At 40.7% G+C, this 20,745-nt stretch overlaps 1 protein-coding gene across 1 annotated transcript in view; it reads left to right on the top strand.

Annotated features, from left to right (window-relative positions):
* The first annotated feature begins 252 nt into the window (after window positions 1-252).
* Window positions 253-20,745, top strand: part of RBFOX2 (RNA binding fox-1 homolog 2) — a 478,104-nt gene continuing 457,611 nt past the window's right edge. Inside the window, exon 1 of the mRNA XM_089692627.1 lies at window positions 253-402. Coding sequence (XP_089548753.1) covers window positions 388-402 — 15 coding nt within the window. The 5' untranslated portion in view covers window positions 253-387. The remainder of the gene's footprint in view (window positions 403-20,745) is intronic.

Below are 20,745 nucleotides of genomic sequence, written 5' to 3'. Positions count from 1 at the left end.
GTTAACTCTCCCAGTGCTGGAAGAGAAGGAGAAGCAAATAAATACTTGATTGTTATGGAGCTGTACCCCATCATGCTTCTGTGCCTGAATTGACTTTGTATTCCCTCTCCTGCTCCTCATCCAGTGGTCCCCATGTAGCACAGGCAGTCCCACGACTCTCTCCTCCATTCCATACCTCTGTGCCCTCCTCTCTCCTCCCTCCCTCTCCTCTCCTCTCCCTCCGGCTGGAGACAGGGCGTGCGCGGAGTTCCAGTGAGCAGTGCCATGTCCCAGAGCTGGGAGAGAGGGAGAAGGCGCTGAGCAAGACGGAGAACGGCGGACTGCCTCCCCACCCCCCTCCCTCCAGAGCCAGGCATTGTCCGGAACTAGTGTGTGGGGATCACAGGAATGATGTACTTATGGGTGAGTGCAGACATCATGGACCCCATCCCTCAGCATTCCCATCAGTTGTAGTATTAGCACATTCTGCATGATGCCATCATACCTGCCTTCTATGATGTCACCCGGGGCCGGCACCATGTGTCATCTGCGCTTTGTCAGACATTGCTCCAGATTGGTTTATAGAGAGAGCGCTGTGTATATGGAGAGCTCTGCAGTGTCCGAGCCTTCCAGGTATCTACATCCATGGATCACATCAGACATCCCGACCGACACACAGACACCGGCCGACTGTCCTCACCCTATACTGCCTAGGGATCACAGCTAGAGAAGACGGATGGATGGATGACAGTTTAGCTATGGCATCATGTGGAGAGATTATATGTAGAGGATCATATGGAGAGATTATATGTAGAGGATCATATGGAGAGATAATATGTAGGGGATCATATGGAGAGATAATATGTAGGGGATCATATGGAGAGATAATATGTAGGGGATCATATGGAGAGATAATATGTAGGGGATCATATGGAGAGATTATATGTAGGGGATCATATGGAGAGATTATATGTAGGGGATCATATGGAGAGATAATATGTAGGGGATCATATGGAGAGATAATATGTAGGGGATCATATGGAGAGATTATATGTAGAGGATCATATGGAGAGATTATATGTAGGGGATCATATGGAGAGATAATATGTAGGGGATCATATGGAGAGATTATATGTAGGGGATCATATGGAGAGATAATATGTAGGGGATCATATGGAGAGATAATATGTAGGGGATCATATGGAGAGATTATATGTAGGGGATCATATGGAGAGATTATATGTAGGGGATCATATGGAGAGATTATATGTAGAGGATCATATGGAGAGATAATATGTAGGGGATCATATGGAGAGATAATATGTAGGGGATCATATGGAGAGATAATATGTAGGGGATCATATGGAGAGATAATATGTAGGGGATCATATGGAGAGATTATATGTAGGGGATCATATGGAGAGATTATATGTAGGGGATCATATGGAGAGATAATATGTAGGGGATCATATGGAGAGATAATATGTAGGGGATCATATGGAGAGATTATATGTAGAGGATCATATGGAGAGATTATATGTAGGGGATCATATGGAGAGATAATATGTAGGGGATCATATGGAGAGATTATATGTAGGGGATCATATGGAGAGATAATATGTAGGGGATCATATGGAGAGATAATATGTAGGGGATCATATGGAGAGATTATATGTAGGGGATCATATGGAGAGATTATATGTAGGGGATCATATGGAGAGATAATATGTAGGGGATCATATGGAGAGATAATATGTAGGGGATCATATGGAGAGATTATATGTAGAGGATCATATGGAGAGATAATATGTAGGGGATCATATGGAGAGATAATATGTAGGGGATCATATGGAGAGATTATATGTAGGGGATCATATGGAGAGATTATATGTAGGGGATCATATGGAGAGATTATATGTAGGGGATCATATGGAGAGATAATATGTAGGGGATCATATGGAGAGATAATATGTAGGGGATCATATGGAGAGATTATATGTAGAGGATCATATGGAGAGATTATATGTAGGGGATCATATGGAGAGATAATATGTAGGGGATCATATGGAGAGATTATATGTAGGGGATCATATGGAGAGATAATATGTAGGGGATCATATGGAGAGATTATATGTAGGGGATTTTATGGAGAGATAATATGTAGGGGATCATATGGAGAGATTATATGTAGGGGATCTTATGGAGAGATAATATGTAGGGGATCATATGGAGAGATAATATGTAGGGGATCATATGGAGAGATAATATGTAGGGGATCATATGGAGAGATTATATGTAGGGGATCATATGGAGAGATAATATGTAGGGGATTTTATGGAGAGATAATATGTAGGGGATCATATGGAGAGATTATATGAAGGGGATCATATGGAGAGATTATATGAAGGGGATCATATGGAGAGATTATATGAAGGGGATCATATGGAGAGATTATATGAAGGGGATCATATGGAGAGATAATATGTAGGGGATCATATGGAGAGATTATATGTAGGGGATCATATGGAGAGATTATATGTAGGGGATCATTTGTAGGGATTATATGTAGGGGATCATACCTATAGTACCTTTAGTATTAAGGATGGGATCATATGTATAGATTATATGTAGGGGATCATTTGTAGAGATTATATGTAGGGGATCATACATAGGGGATAATTTGTATAGATTGTATGTAGGGGATCGTACATAGGGGATAATTTGTATAGATTGTATGTAGGGGGTCATACATAGGGGATAATTTGTATAGATTGTATGTAGGGGGTCGTACATAGGGGATCATTTGTAAAATTGTATGTAGGGGATCATATGTAAAGATTATATGTAGGGAATCATACATAGGGGATCATATGTATAGATTATATGTAGGGGATCATATGTATAGATTGTATGTAGGGTATCATATGTATAGATTATATGTATGGGTTCATACCTAGTACATACACCATGTATGGGATGATATGTATAAAATAAATGAATGGGATCCTATGCTGGCATCAACTACACAATCGCATTGCCAGTCTATGATCAGGTGTGTGCAGTAAAGTATCTGAGCTAATCATTCCAGTTTATGACACCATGGGAATCTTTTACAGTGTTGTGTAGTAGCCTCTTCCCACTCCCCCCCCCCCCCCCCACCAATAGAACTGCTGCATATCCCAGTGTTGCCATTAGCTGCAGCTGTAGTTTGTAACTATAAGCAGGACTATTCCTTTAACTCTCTAACATTCAGTCTGCGTATATAGAAGTCTAAGCCCCCGTTAACTCTCTAACATCCATTTTACACATATAGAAATCTTAGCCCTCGTTAACTCTCTAACATCATTTTACACATATAGAAATCATCCCCCCCCCCCCCCCCGTTAACTCTCTAACATCATTTTACACATATAGAAGTCTAAGCCCCCATTGACTGTCTAACATCCATTTTACACATATAGAAATTTAAGTCCTTGTTAAGTCTCTAACATTCAGTTTACACATATAGAAATCATCCCCCCCCCCCCCCCCCGTTAACTCTCTAACATCCAGTTTACACATATAGAAATCCTAGCCCCCATTAACTCTCTAACATTCAGTTTACACATATAGAAATCTAAGCCCCCGTTAACTCTCTAACATTCAGTTTACACATATAGAAATCCTAGACCCCGTTAACTCTCTAAAATCCATTTTACACATATAGAAATCTAAGCCCCCATTAACTGTCTAACATCCATTTTACACATATAGAAATCTTAGCCCCTGTTAACTCTCTAACATTCAGTTTACACATATAGAAATCCTAGCCCCCGTTAACTCTCTAACATCCAGTTTACACATATAGAAATCCTAGCCCCCGTTAACTCTCTAACATCCAGTTTACACATATAGAAATCCTAGCCCCAGTTAACTCTCTAACATCCAGTTTACACATATAGAAATCCTAGCCCCCGTTAACTCTCTAACATTCAGTTTACACATATAGAAATCCTAGCCCCCGTTAACTCTCTAACGTCCAGTTTACACATATAGAAATCCTAGCCCCTGTTAACTCTCTAACGTCCAGTTTACACATATGCAAGCCCCAATTCCATTAGTGTAGCACCACATTGGGCATCGCATTTATGCACTTTTTTTTTTTTTTGCTTGTTGGGCGCCCCATCAATGGGTTGCCCTACACACAACAAACACAACAAATGCAGCAAAGCAGCTGATGCTCCTTCTGAGTTTCAAGCGTAGCGTTTTGTGCTTTTGCCACACATTCTTACATGCACAAAAACACAGGTCTCCTGTTGTGCATTTGGGGTGCTGTGAACAATAGATAAAAATGCATGTTTACAATTTTGCGCTCTCTCACATTCAAGCAAAAGGTTGATTGCCACGGTGAATTCAGTGATTAATTCGGGACAGTTCCATCATTTGAGTAGTTTGGACATGATAGTGGACATTTTAAGTGGCAAAGGTGCTTTTGGTGCAGAATGTCATTTGGGTTCTAATACCTGTATTTTTTATTCTCTTTTTACAGTATGATAAATATTATTCATATTGTAGTATAGAATACTGATGATGTGATGAGTATACTACTACTGTGCTTGTGATATACTGTCAATATGTTCTCATATGGTTAATGTTGGGAGCATCTGTGTGCTAGTAAAACGCACCAATGTGAATTATGGCAGGCTTTGTACAGTACAGCTTTCCATCTGTGGACATACGAATGTGGGACTCAGACATACATGTACATTTTTTTTTTTATAGCCAACAATTTGTCCAAATTACAGAAATAGATGCATATATTTACGTAGGCACCTACAAATAATCTTAATTGATTATGATTCCATAATGGTTCAGCTGTTCTGTATTTGTTTGTAAATAGAAGGTACTATTTGATAATTTTCAGTTAAGTATTATATATGTTTTTATTTATAGGATTTCTGTATATATAATTTGAAATGATCTGCATCCAAGCTACTGTGTACTGCTTGCATTTATGTATAATGTTTTCTGCAGTAATACCCGTGAAATAATAAAGTGAATCAAGCTTTTCATTTATTTTGCTTTCTATGCTCACAGATCATCCACATTGTTTTACTGCTTTACTCATTGTACGTAATAAAAGAATGAGTGAATGCTGGATGTAATTTGCAGCAGTCCTGTACAGGACATTTCCAATACTACCTGCATAAAATGATTCCATCTGGAAGGACTTCTTATTCTTACTTTTGTCTGTAATAGACTGCTGGCATATATGACTCTTCTGTTCCCATTGAATTGAATGAGATAGTCCTGTGATGCCCATATACTATAGAACACCAACCCAAACCCCCCCCCCCCCAAAAAAAAAAATAAAAAAAATAAAAACGAAGCCCTGAGATTCAAACAGGGAATATAGCTTACCTGCTCAGTACTTCAGTTTTTCATCTGGACATTGTTGTACTGCACCAGTCCAACCACTCCCTTTGTCAGTAGTCTGGTGATCCCGGAGCAGTGTGACTATGGGGATTAAAGTATTTACATATTCTTAACAAGCAGTAAAAGAGCTTTAAATCAAGTCATCTCTGACTTCCCTAGCCCTTGTACTGCGAAGTAATTCATTCTGAAAGATCCTCAAAAAGCACCACAAAGACTCTAAGGTCCTGGTGGCTAACCTGTGGTGAGGGCCATATGTGGCCCTTTTTGCGTGGCCCTTAGGACCCCTGCAGACAGTAATCTGTGTTTCCCTATTACCCTGTAATATTGGTGAACTCTAGCAATCTCATGTAGTGTGTCTCCAATCTATGTCTTGTGAAGCATGTCCCCAGTGTCTTAACAACCCCCAAAGCAAATTTGCGTTCTTTGACCATCTCTTATAGCAAGCCCATAGTCTTTGACCATATTCTGTTGCTTGTCTGCAGTCTTTGACCGCTTTCTATAGCATTACATTTACTGAATGCCAGGGGCTGCCAATATCAAGAAAGTTTACCTCCACTGCCTCAAGGGCCTGTTCACCGCATCACACTATGTGTTCAGCACATTGATGCGATTCAGTGCCATTTATTCCTAACTCGTCTAGCCAAGGGGTATGGTTGCAGCATATCACAGTGTGTGTAGCTGTGCACTGCCAAAGGTACTATATGCACATTTTTTGGTGGGTTAGGCGGCCTGTTTAAATGAATGGACTGCCTTAATCTAATGTGCATTTTTGATCCTGTCTTCTCTGATCCTCTCCTTCTTCTACTGTCCCCAATCCATCTGCTGATACTACAGAGTTCTAGGAGTCCCTCTACACATGCTCAGTTTAGTGTGTATTGCTAGAGAGTTTTTTTTTCTTTGGGGGGGGTTCATGTCATCAGCACAGAGCCAATCAGCACTGTCTGGACAGAGGTCAGGGGTTATGCAGCCTCATAGGACAGTCAGAGTGGAATGAAAACTTATCCTACAAGTTTTAACCAGTGCTCAGCCGGACACTGATAGAAGTCACAAGACTGCTGATGAGAAAAGGTATTTAGCAGTTTATATTTACTAAAATAATTGCATTTTCATGTTCAGTGTACTGTGGGAGATCAGACATAGTGGTCCGGGGTTTAGCAACACTTTAAAGTCCATTCACATCAGTGTGTTGCAATAACACAGCAACACATCTTGGTCTGATACAGTGCCATTCAGACATTGCTAATGCACTTGCATCGCAACTCACCTCTGGTAACACACTACCATGCATTGTGGTGCCCCATGCTGCATGCATGATTTTTGGGCTGTTATGGTGCATTAGGTAGCCCATTCAAATGATGTGTTAAATGCACTGTGGCAGATTTGGCTGGTGTGATTGGGCAATTGGAAGGATTGCAGGCTGCCTGCCAAAATTCAGTTGCGATAGATAACAATAGGAAAAAAGCTCAGATTTAAGGGCCTGTTCACACTAGAATGTAGTGTGGGAAATGCATCTAACAAATGCAGCATGTTTGTACACACAGTACAATGTGGTTTAGTGTAGCTCAATTTTTAAAAGCCATACCTGCTATATTTTTTGCACATTCCCGTGTGTTTGGCAGACCATTGAAATAAATTAGTTATCAAAAACAGAATGGGTAGGAACGAGCAAAAATGCGCTCAGTGCCTTCATTGTGAAATTTGAAGATACAATTCCCCACAGTGCCTGTAGCTACAGGGGTTAATGAGATCTTTATTAAGGGCTCATTCATACCAGCAAGAGTTGATTGCACAGCCGCTGGTGTGCACTGGGAGTAAAAAGTGCTGATGCTCCAATCTCAGAGTATATTGCACTGTTAACTTTTTTGTTAGAACTTTATTGAAATGACACAAGTGACATTTTATTAAGTTGTATTCACACAGTGGTGATGGAGTATGGTAATTGCAAGCATTACACCGATACCGAGTTCTTGTACTCATTCAAATGCTCGAATACTAAAACTGATACCTTCAAGTCCGCAGACTGTAACGGCCTCCTTTATGGAGAGTGACACAGGAGGACGTCGCACGAGGGTGGCTTCCAGATGTCTGACATCACACACATCAACGTGAGGCAGTGTGAGATGTGACATCTAGACCGCAGAATTTCTGGCAAGTGCTCTACTGCTACGCCACCAAGACAGAGGCAGGTGAGCTGGGTGTTATGAGTAAAAAATAAATGCATCCAAGGGCAATGATCAATTTTATGTTTACTGGCCTACCACCACACCTCCAGGCACAACAAATAAGTGTAGTGAAAAAAATCAGTTAAAAACCTAAAAATAATTAAATTTAATATATAATTTGTAAATAAATATATAAATTCACACACTGCTGGGCTACCACTAATTCAACAGGGCAATGTCTTTTGAGTTACAGTTCTTCATAATTATAAAGAAACGGTATTCATTTTTTCATTAGTTTTTCAAAAGGTATTGGTAAGTGGTATCAGAGAGTACTTGAAAAAAAAGGTATCAGTACACATGGCTAATGTGTAAGGTAAAGTCTACAGGCTTGGAAAAATCTGTATGTAAATGAATAGAAAACTGGCTAAAATACCAAATTGAGAGAGTAGTAGTTAATGATTCATACTCTGAATGGTCTAGGGTTGTTAGTGGTGTACCCCAAGGTTCAGTGTTGGGACCCTTACTTTTTAATATATTTATAGACGATTTAGGGTCTGGGATTAAAAATCCCATTTCAGTCTTTGCAGATGACACAAAGCTGTGCAGTGGAATAACATCCTTACAGGGTGCCTCCAACTTACAAGCCGATTTCAATGCACTGTTTAATTGGGCAACTATGTGGCAAATGAGATTTAATGTTGATAAATGTAAGGTTATGCACTTGGGGGCTAAGAATATGCATGCATCATACATAATAGGGAGTGCACAATTGGGGGAATCAATGGTGGAGAAGGATCTGGAGGTTCTGGTAGATCACAAGCTTTATAATGGCATGCAATGCCAAGCTGTGCTTTCTAAAGCAAGCAAAATCCTCTCTTGTAGTAAAAGAGGTATAGACTCCAGAGAGAGAGTTATCATATTACCCCTGTACAAATCATTAGTAAGACCTCATCTAGAATATGCAGTTCAGTTTTAGGCACCAATTTACAAAAAGAACATTGGGGAACTGGAGAAAGTACAGATAATGGCAACCAAACTGATAAGAGGCATGGAGGAGATCAGCTATGAGGAAAGATTAGAGGAACTGAATTCATTCTCTCTTGAGAAGAGGATATTAAGGGGGAATATGATCAACATGTATAAATACATCAGTGGTTCATATAGTAAACTCGGTGTAGAAGTTATTCATCCTGAGGCATTCTATAAATCTTCACAGTAAGAGCTGTGAAAATGTGGACTAGAGTCCCTCAAGAGTTGGTTCTGGCCAGCTCAGTAGTTTGCTTTCAAAAAGGCCTGGATTCTTTCCTAGATACACAGAATATAACTGGATACTAACATTTATAGGTAAAGTTGATCAAATTATATTAAAAAATATCCGATTGCCTCTCAGGGGATCAGGAAGGAATTTTTTCCCCTGCAGGAGCAAATTGGGTCATGCTTTGCTGGGGGTTTTTTTGCCTTCCTCTGGATCCTCTGGGGGTATAGTATTTTAACTTTTTTTTTTTTATGGTTGAACTAGATGAACTTGTCTTTTTTCAGCCAGGCTAACTATGTAACTATGTATGTACTGTAATTATAGTCAGTCTTAAAAAACCGCTACCAGTGCATCCCTAGTAATTGCATCACAATGTGCTGCCCTGAAGTGCATGCATGCAGTACTCTCTAGTACACACTGCTACAATGCAATGGTGTGAACTGACACCATAGGGTACAAGGCTTTTTGCCTTCTTGCCCAGTGAGGTCCCAGCGCACTGTGTGAACAAGCCTGTAGAGTGTGTTTGTAATTGTCATAAATCCATAATTTAGTACACATAGTCTGGGTTCAGGTTAATTTTAAAGTATTATTAAATGTTCTCATTAGGTTTTAGGGTCTTCAACAGTGCAGTTTGCTGGTCTACAAGACCTAGTTCAGGGATTGACCGATACAATAGGATTTCATGCAATGGTCTGGTCACCCCATTAAAGATATTTCTGTGAGAATGCAATAGATGTCATACTGACTAGTACCAGCACTTCTTTCAGCAATACTCCAACTTTTTTTGTTTCAGCAACTTTGCCCAGGAAAAGGATAAGACTGAAAGGGGCATTGCTTGTTTAATAGATTTTTACTGTGCACAACGGTGCCTTTTTTCACTGGTAGGAAAGTGGCCTGTATTTTCATGAATTTTGTATGTTTTATATTCTATATGTTTCAAAGTGTTAAATTTGTTGGGGTAGCAACACACTACTGAATATACAAATGTCTGCCTGTGCAATGCAAATACATGTTAAATGCACCGCTGTGGACTGGACTGGTGTGAATGTGCCCTAAAGTTGGGTTTCAGTGGGTTTCAAACACCTTTTGTGTGTTTTCCTTAGGGGGTTGGCAGGCTGCTAAGATTCTGTTGCAGTAAAAAGAAAAAGGGAAAGTGTCAAGATTTCAGTGCCTGAAAAAGTAAATTTTATCATCTTGCCTATAGATATAGAGCTTAATTGGGTTCTTGATTAAGGCTAGGTTTACACTATTGCCACTCTGCAAGCTGTATTTGCACGGGCCCAACAGCACATTCAGTTAAATGCAGGAAAATCGCAAATTGCTTTTGCACCATGTGATTTTCCAGCGGTTCCCGCACCCCCAAATGCGCTGCTGCTTTGGATGCATGGGGGTGCCATTAAGAATGAATGGCAGCCCTGCGTAACTGTAAAGAGCGGCATGTTTTGTTCGTGGGTGAACCTAGAGTTAGGGTCCATGCACACTGGACATAAAAAATGCCGCTTATACAGGCATTTCATATTCATTTCTTCAGCCTATAGAAGCAGCTCTATGTTAGCCTATGTGTCCGTGCACATTAGGGCATTTGCAGGCATATTTTAGGAGGAACGTTTAGAGGCAGAAAAAAGTACCCTACAGAATAACATTTTTGCACAGAAAACCGCTTGACACTCATAAATGCCATGTTTAGGAGCGTTCAATGTTTTCAGGTGTACATTGAAAAATGAGCAGCCGGAGAATGTTTAGGAAAAAAGTTAAAAAAGCAAATGCCCATAAACTCTCATACACTCTGGTGCAGTATGAACGAATATGAGAATTTTTCATGCCGCTGTTTTCTGTCTGAGGTTCAGGCAATTTTTCTGCCCCTAGTGTGTATGGGCCCTTAAAGTGATTTTACTGCTTGTTCCGAATATGTAAATAATTCAGCCTGGGAACAGGTTCATTTTAAAATATTTTTGAAATAGTTTGTGTACTCTTCTTGCCCAGACTTGCCCCACTATTGACCTCCTTCTGAAAGTGATATCTGCCTAGCTGTCCCTGGTTTAAAGTTGAACAAAAGGCAAAACTAGAGGGTGAGTCTCCCTAATGGGGGCAGAGATAGCAATAAAAACCTGACATATGTTCTAATCCCTTACCTCTATCCAAAACTAGAAAATAATTTTCAAATTTTTTCATAGCAGGTTTAACTAACCCCAAGTAATATGTTGCAGTGCACAAGATGTCCTCAATTGGAGACCCCATTCACACTTGTCATGCGCCTTTGGAAATTAGAGTCGTATGACAAGTCGTACCACTTATTTTCCAATGATAACCATTCATATATGTGCGACTTAAAGTTGCAGCGACTTCAAAGTAGTTCATGTACTACTTTGGTACAATTTTCATGCAACTTGAGGGACACAGACTTCAATGTTTTACATGCGCCAGAGGTGCAACAGTTGCTCTGACTTTGCAGAGGGACAAATCACATCCAAGTCGCACCCATCGAAAGTTGCATCAAAGTTGCACTCCAAAGTCGCTGGACTTTTGGAGTCGGTCAAGTGTGAGTGAAGAGTAACAGGTTAAAAAACAGCTTGTACTTTGTATTGATGCAGAGAGTGTTGCTGATGTTATCATGATGGGGCTGCTATCTGCATCATAAAGAACTGCCCACCATTGGGAGAAAACTGAACTGGAAGAAGACCCGGAACATCATGTGACACTGGTATAAACTGTAAAAAGCATAACATATTGCTAGGATGGTGGTGGGAGGATGGGGTAGGTGGGTTCCTGTTTTGGACCACAAATCCCATAGTTTAATATTGATGGGAAAATAGTGAAATGCAAAAGAGTATTTTTTTTACCTGTTCTATTAATTGTAAATGTGTACGGTTAGATTATGCACACCAACAGTATTATTGTGAGTACCATATTTAATTCTAAATAAACTATGCTGAGTTTTGGGTACAGTCATGGGCAAAAATATTGGCATCCTGACATTTCTGTCAAATAATGCACCACTTCACCCTGAAAATTGTTGCAATTATGAATGTTCAGGCATTGTCATGTTTATTTCTTTTGTTTGTATTGGTATGACACAAAATAGTGGAGAAACAAAAAGCCAAAGCTGACGCATTCCACAAAAAAACCCAAAAATGGATTGGACAAAATTGTTGGCACCCTCAATGTAATATTCGGTAGCAGATCCCTTGGGAAAACTAACTGAAATCAATGGCTTTCTGTAACCATCTTATATATATGAAATAAAATGGTGCAGCGCTTAACAATGGAACACAGTATATACACACACTATATGTTCATGCGTGATATCACTCTGATGTAACCATCAATGCGTTTCTCACATCTCTCTACTGGAATTTTGGACCACTCTGCTTTTGCCAACTGCTCCAGGTCTCTCAGATTGGAAGGGTTCCTTTTGCCAATTGTTGTTTCGAGATCTCTCCACATGTGCTCTATGGGATTGAGATCTGGACTTCTTTTTGACATGTGCTTTGGGTCATTGTCCTGCTGTAAGACCCATGACCTCTGACGGAGACCCAGCTTTCTGACACTGGGCCCTACCCCAGAATGTTTGGTAGTCATCAGATTTCATAATTCCATTCACACAGTCAAGACATCCAGTGCCTGAAGCAGCAAAGCAACCCCAAAACCTCAGTGAGCCTCCACCATGTTTGACTGTAGGGACTGTATTCTTTTCTTTAAAGACCTCATTTCTTTTTCTGAAAACAGTAGAATGATGGGCTTTACCAAAAAGCTGTAAAGGATTTTGGCTCCCTCGGGTAAGTTTTAGCAAACTCCAATCTGGCTTTTTTTATGTTTCTGTGTCAGCAGTGGGGTTCTCCTGGGTCTCCTACCATAGAGTCCCTTTTCATTCAGATGGCGATGTATAGTGCGGGCTGACACAGTTGTACCCTGAGCCTGAAGATCATCTTGAATTTGTCTGGAAGTTCTTTATCCACCATTTGAACAATCCTTCGTTGCAATCTTTTATCAATTTTTACTTTTGTAAACTTCCAAGGAGATTAGTTACAGTGCCATGGACTGTAAACTTCTTGACAATGTTATGCACAGTGGACACAGGAACATTAAGATTTTTGGAGATGGACTTGTAAACTTGAGATTCTTTGCTGCTCTTTCTCTTCTCCATGCTCCATGTGCCACACAGAGACACACCAAAGAAAAATTAAGTAAAGTTTTTACCATTTTAACTGGTTGCATGTGTGATTTCTATATTTTCAGCACCTGTTAATAGATACAGGTAAGTTTAAGTACAAATTACAGGAGCATCACAAACTTGGAATGCAATTATTTCTTACAATTTTGAGAAGGTGCCAATAACTTTGTCCAGTCCATTTTTGGGGTTATGCGTGGAATATGTTAATTTTGGCTTTTGCTTAGCCACTTTTTTGTGTCATATCAATACAAACAAAAGAAATGGAAAAACTTCTCCCTGTACTATTTGTCAGAGGGAGGGGGGATGACAGGCGCGGCTGTGGCTATGGGAACATGTTACATGTTCCACCCTAAAAACGGGTGGAACATATAACATGTCCCAAAGGTGAACTTATCCTTTAAGTGAAACTTGTATGTACTGCTTCAGGATTTGGATAAAGCTTGTGACGAGAGTCAGGTCAGGTTATGAATGCAGATAGTAACATTTAGATAGAAAAACAGAGCTGCTAGAATTTTTAGTTTTCAATTCTTACAGTGCACTGAATTGTCACCAGTGTTTTTTTTACTCTTCTGGACACACAAGTTACAATCTGACTGCACAATTCCCTATAAAATTACCAGCAACTGCATTGCCAGTGACTACATGATATGAACAGATGGTTTAGGTATGCTGTAATGCTACATAGTTGTTGGTAAATTTAAAGGACATTGTACAGAGAATATACAGCGTATGATACTTTGTGTGTTGCATCGCAGTGAATATCCCAACACATGCGTACAATAGCTGCCATTGCGCCTGCAGTATAGTCAAGCAAAATGCACATAGCATGCTTTTTATTACGCTGCATCGCCAAACATTCTTAATTACTATGTTGTACGATAGGTTGCTCTTCAAGCCAATTCAAACTGAATGGTTGCCTGAAGACATGAAACTCTTGCTTTCTAGAGTGTACTCTGTGGAATACATGAACATGAAAAGTATATGTAGAGACTTATATGATCTCTATTCACTGGAAGCCCAATGGAAGCCTCCTCGCATACAGGCTTGGCCTCACACAGCCTTGCAGACCCAGGAATGCCTTTATTTGCTTTAGTTTCCTTAGGGACAGTTGTGCTTTGTAAGGCCTGAGTTCAAGTAGAATATGCAATTAGAAAACCGTATGTGAAATTTTTGTAACATACCACAACTAAAGAATTGCTTCATTTATGCAAAAAACAGAAGCATTGCATAGCTCATGACATCTCATGCACTGAATTAAAATTGTGTAGATTTGAAGGTGAACGTTGCTTCCATTATCACTATGCTTTTAACCACTTGCCTTCCGGAATATTTACCCCCCCTTCATAACCAGGCCATTTATTGCTGTTCGGCACTGCTCTATTTCAACTGGTAATTGTGCGGTCATGCAATGCTGTACAGAAACAAAATTCATGTCCTTTTTGCACACAAATAGAGCTTTCTTTTGGTGGTATTTTATCACCTCTCTGATTTTCTCTTTTTGCACTATAAACAAAAAAAGACCAAACATTTTGAAAAAGAACAATATTTTTCACTTTTGGTTATAAAAAATATCCAATAAACTCAAAGTTAGTCATAAATTTAGGCCAAAATGGATTCTGCTTCATGCCTTTGGTAAAAAAAAATCCCAATACATGTATTTTAATTGGTTTGTGTGACAGTTATAGCGTCTACAAACTATGATATATATATATATATATATATATATATATATCTATCTATTGGCATTTCCACAGTTTTTATTTTCTGACTGCCCATCACATTTCTTGTGGTGCTACAATGCCAGGGCAGTAGACCCCCCCCCCAAATGACCCCTTTTTGGAAAGTAGACACCCCAAGGATTTTGCAGAAAGGCATGTTGAGTCCATGGAACATTTTATTTTTTGCTACACATTTTTTGAAAATAACAAATTTGTATTTATTTTATACAAAGATGTCAATTAAATGATATATTGCTCACATATGGGTATATGTGGAATAACACCCCAAAACACATTCTTCTACTTCCCCTGAGTATGGGGATGCCACATGTGAGAGACTTTTTGGCAGCCTAGCTACATACAGGCCCTCAAAATGCAATGACAACCTCCAGGCTTTCAAAGGGCATATTTGCTCTTATCACTTCCCCACTACCTATCACAGTTTCGGAGGCTCTAAAATGCCAGGATAGTACAAACACCCCCCCCCCAAATGACCCCTTTTTGGAAAGTAGACACCCCAAGGTTTGATAAGGCCTTGTGAGTATTTTACAGATATAATTTATGTCAAAGAAAAAAAAAATACCTTTTTTTTTCTTTCTTTGTTTTCCAAAAACGTGGCAACAAATGAGATCTGCAAAATACTCACCATGCCTCTTAGCAAATACCTTGGAGTGTCTACTTTCCAAAAAGGGGTCATTTGGAGGGGTTGCTTCTACTATCCTGACATTTCAGGACCAGTATTAGAAGCTTATGCCACACATCACCCACTCTTGAAGACCAAGCCTTTTCTGACACTTTTTGTTCACATGAAAAAACTGGGTTTTTTTGCTAGAAAATTACTTTGAACCCCCGAATATTATAGTTTTTTTAAAGCAGAGGCCCTAGAGAGTAAAACGGTGGGTGTTGAAATTTTTTCCATCACACAATATTTGCACAGCGATTTTTCAAACGCAAATCCTTTGGAAAAAATACATGTTTTAGAATTTTAATGCACAAATTGTTTAATAAAATATAAAAGAGGATGTTACACCAAGTAGATACCAAACATGACATGCTTTAAAATTGCGCATGCCCGTGCAATAGCGACAAAGTACATAAATTTTTAATATCTCTAGGCGCCGCTTTTAAAGCCTTTATAGGTCACCAATTTATATTTACACAAGAGGTCTAGTGCTATAATTATTGATCTCAATCTGAAGTTTGCGGTGATACCTCACATGCATAGTGCAATCTCTGTTTACATACCAACGCAGGACTTGCATTTGTGCATGAGTATGGGAAGTGGGGAGGGGCAGGGGTGTTTATTTTTATTTATTTTTTTTGCACTGTCTCTTTTTCTTTCCTTTTTTGTATTCCTTTTATTGTTTTTTTTAATCACTTTTATTGTTATCACAGGGAATATAAATATCCCCTGTGATAGCAATAGGCAGTGACAGGTATTCTTTTCTGAGAAATCTGGGGACTATTAGACGCTAGATATCTCCTCTACCCTTAAATCAACTGATCACACCAAGATCGGTGTGATCAGATGATTTCTCAATTTAAAAATGGCGCTCTTAAAGTTTGGTGAAACAGAAATGATGAAATGCTTGTAGCTTCCGGTCTCATAGACCATAGAGACAATTGGAGCCATTTTGGTCTCTTATCAGCTCTATAGCCAGCCAGCAGAACTTCCGGCTGCATTCTCAGATTCCCCTGTAGGACAGGAGAGCCCAAGAAAAGCGCTGCTTGTAAAAACCATTCAGCAGCTAATTGACCACTAGGATTGCTTTTACATGAAAGCCAACTGCCAGCTGAAAAAAACGATACCAGGATGATTCCTGTAGCTGCAGGCATCATCCCAGTATAACCACTCAAAGTTTAGCGAAGTACCAGTACATTGCTGGTCCATGTTGGGCAAATATGTAACAGCAGAGAACATGTACATATGATGAATCAGGTCTGTGGACCAATAGGACCACAATTCATTCTTTTTTGTAATGCCCATGTTGAGGGTTAGGCCCAAAAAAAATTTAAATTCAGAAACCGTGATAGGTTTCCATGCGATTTGTCTGGCAAGAGCTGAATTTGGGTGGGCGGCGATATATTGTTGTGCGTATAAATTTCTTTGGCCCACAATCAATCTTCTGTGAAAAACAGCAGAGGGGCTAAATGCTAGTGCTAGCAGTGAACAGGGCCGATCCGGCTAACTCTGCATTTTTGGGGACATTTTACAAAGCAGGCACTAGTATAGTTCTGCTCGTGATCAATTTATTGATCTGTACAAACATTATACTAGTAATGGCGGTGATCAGCAACCTATAGCATGAGTGTGTGTCAGGAATGGACTCGCCAATAGTGGTGGGACTCACCTGCCTTGTGGGTTGCAGTACCAGAGCTGGCCAGTGGGTGCTCTCAGCAACCAGAGGCTCATTCCTGCAATCAGCCAAAACACCTGAGGCTGATTGCAGGAGGTGCATATAAGGAATGACCAGGCCTGTGATCTAGGCCTTGGTGTATGTTTCCCATGAGCCCCTGTACCTGGTATCCTGTGTTCCTGCCTTGTTGCTGACCTCTGCTTTGATCCTGACCTCTGCTGACCATCTCCTGTTGAACCCCTGGCTTGCCTGACTATCCTTCTGCCTGATCCTTGGTACCGCACTGCCCGCTACCTGCTGAACCTGGCTTGTGACCCCGACCATTCTCTGCTTGCTCCTCCTGTACCACGCTGCCCGCACGATACCGACCCGGCCTGTCTGACTACGCTTACTTCACCCGACGATCCATCCCGCACGGATCACCTTTGGTAAGCTTGCCTGCCTCTTCCCATCAGACTCCGTTCCTGCACTCCCCTGCCAGTACTCTCTACCACAGCCGGACGCACTCAGGGGTCGCGACCTGGTTCCAGTCTGCACCAAGTCCATCCCCACCATCAGGGGCCCTGGTGAATAGCAGGCTGAGACTTAGACCCCGCGCCCTGAGGAAATCTGTGCTGTGGGCTGCTAGAGACACTGCCAGGTGGCACCTGACAGTACCTTACGGCCTGCCTGACCATTCCACCTCTCCAGCCTGACTACGCCTGTGTTCTTGAAGCCTGCTACCTCCCTGTGTCAGTCCACACATTCCTGGTCATACCCGGATCCCTAACAGTGTGATAGTGTGCTGGCAATCTAGCTGACCCTGGTTGGGAGGGGAGCTTACTGACCCTGACGCTATCTGACACCGCTAGTGGCAGGAACACAGTGATCAGTGAAAAATTCTATATACTGACACTGTACTAATGGCACTGGCTGGGTGACGGGGTGAACAAAGGATTAATAGGGGCAATCAAAGGGTTAAATGTGCTAATCTAACGTGTGTGTGTGTAAAATGTAGTGCTTTTACTTAGTGCTGTGTTCTTTCTTCTCTCCCTGGACTGACCAGCTGGGCAGCGGGGGCGCAGGTGCATTCACACCCCAAGCTCCAAGGAGCAGGGCCCTCCTATCCCTCTTGTATTGAACTGTATTGTTGCTGTATTGTCTCCCGTTATATTGTAAAGCGCTGAGCAAACTGCTGGCGCTATATAAATCCTGTATAATAATAATAAAATAGGAAGCGACATAAGATTACGTCGCTTTGCCCAGAGCCACTACTCGCCTGCAAAATGCGGGTAAGCACTCGGCAAGTATTGCTCTAAAAAATTTTTTTTTGTAATTTTCATTTTGTTTATTTATTTTTTTTTTTAATACATTTATCAGAATAGTTCAATGTTACCATAGTAACATAGTACTACTGTGTGGGGTGATCATGGATTTTTTTTTTTACACTATAATTTGCAGGAGAAATAAAGATTATTTCTCCTGCAATGCAAAGCTTGCTGTCATAAACCTAATTCATTCATGAACTGTCATGAATGAGTTAGGTTTTTGACAACTCAAGATAGTGATCTGTGATTGGCTGGAGCTGGTCACATGGTACAGGGTGCTGTGATTGCCCCATGTATCATGTGACAACTGTGGGCCAACCACAGCTCACTAGGAAGAGAAGCAGAGCTGTTATGAATAAAATTGATTCATAGCAGCTTTGCTAACATTGTGATTATGTGATCACTATGCGATCACATAATAACCAGGTCCCATTCATCGGGATCTTCATTCCGCTATGTCCACCAGATACAGCAGGTGCGGGTGGAGAGCGCTGTGCGCCCTCCTGGGCGCTCAGCACTCTCCTGTGTTAGTACAGCCAGAGTGACGTACCTGTATGTCGCTTTGCCTGCAGCTGCCACCCGTCCATAGTACATTGCAGACAGGTGGGCAGGAAGCGGTTAATGAGGGTAACCAGATGTCCCTGATTTGAGTGTATGTAAACTATCAAGATTACCTTTTGTTATTATTTGCTCCCTTTTGGTCTGATAGATATACAATTGAAAGAGTTTGGTTATATCTTGTCAGAGATTCGGAGCTGTTCTGTGACCAATGCAAAAAGTTATTTCAAGGAACCTAATTATCCCTCCCAGTTACAGATCAATTAGTGCTAATGGCGTTACTTGAGAAGGGTTGTAATTAGGTAGTTTAGCAAGAGAAAACTGAGCAGAGGTGACAACACTTAGTCCAAAAAAATAGTATGTGTTGTCAGCACAAAACAGGACCTAGGAGCTGAGTACATTCCTGGCAGATCAACATCCTCCCATCCAGCTTATGTATAATATGTATGGTCGGAGAGGAATCCCAGCAGCCCAGTAATTGCTGTGTTCTCCAGACATAGCAGATCACATGACTGGGTACAGGACCAATTTAATTGGTGCTGTACCATGTGATCACTGTGTCCAGTCACAGCGACCACAAACAGTCAGGTCCATAAATATTGGGACATCGACACAATTCTAACATGCTTGGCTCTATACACCACCACAATGTATTTGAAATTAAACTAACAAGATGTGCTTTAACTGCAGACTATCAGCTTTAATTTGAGGGTATTTACATCCAAATCAGGTGAACAGTGTAGGAATTACAACAGTTTGCATATGTGCCTCCCACTTGTTAAGGGACCAAAAGTAATGTGACAATTGGCTTCTCAGCTGTTCCATGGCCAGGTGTGTGTTATTCCCTCATTATCCCAATTACAATGAGCAGATAAAAGGTCCAGAGTTCATTTCAAGTGTGCTATTTGCATTTGGAATCTGTTGCTGTCAACTCTCAAGATGAGATCCAAAGAGCTGTCACTATCAGTGAAGCAAGCCATCATTAGGCTGAAAAAACAAAACAAACCCATCAGAGAAATAGCAAAAACATTAGGCGTGGCCAAAACAACTGTTTGGAACATTCTTAAACAGAAGGAATGCACCGGTGAGCTCAGCAACACCAAAAGACCCGGAAGACCACGGAAAACAACTGTGGTGGATGACCGAAGAATTCTTTCCCTGGTGAAGAAAACACCCTTCACAACAGTTGACCAGATCAAGAACACTCTCCAGGAGGTAGGTGTATGTGTGTCAAAGTCAACAATCAAGAGAAGACTTCACCAGAGTGAATACAGAGGGTTCACCACAAGATGTAAACCATTGGTGAACCTCAAACAGGAAGGCCAGATTAGAGTTTGCCAAACAACATCTAAAAAAGCCTTCACAGTTCTGGAACAACATCCTATGGACAGATGAGACCAAGATCAACTTGTACCAGACTGATGGGAAGAGAAGAGTATGGAAAAGGAAAGGAACTGCTCATGATCCTAAGCATACCACCTCATCAGTGAAGCATGGTGGTGGTAGTGTCATGGCGTGGGCATGTATGTCTGCCAATGGAACTGGTTCTCTTGTATTTATTGATGATGTGACTGCTGACAAAAGCAGCAGGATAAATTCTGAAGTGTTTCGGGCAATATTATCTGCTCATATTCAGCCAAATGCTTCAGAACTCATTGGACGCCGCTTCACAGTGCAGATGGACAATGAACCAAAGCATACTGCAAAAGCAACCAAAGAGTTTTTTAAGGGAAAGAAGTGGAATGTTATGCAACGGCCAAGTCAATCACCTGACCTAAATCCGATTGAGCATGCATTTCACTTGCTGGAGACAAAACTGAAGG

This window comes from Staurois parvus, unplaced genomic scaffold (assembly GCF_062004578.1).
Source record: "Staurois parvus isolate SC_StPar_1 unplaced genomic scaffold, SC_StPar_1.0 ptg000597l, whole genome shotgun sequence".
NCBI lineage: Eukaryota > Metazoa > Chordata > Amphibia > Anura > Ranidae > Staurois > Staurois parvus.
The sequence above is the reverse complement of the archived record's forward strand: the minus strand, read 5'-3'. Positions and strand labels throughout refer to the sequence as shown.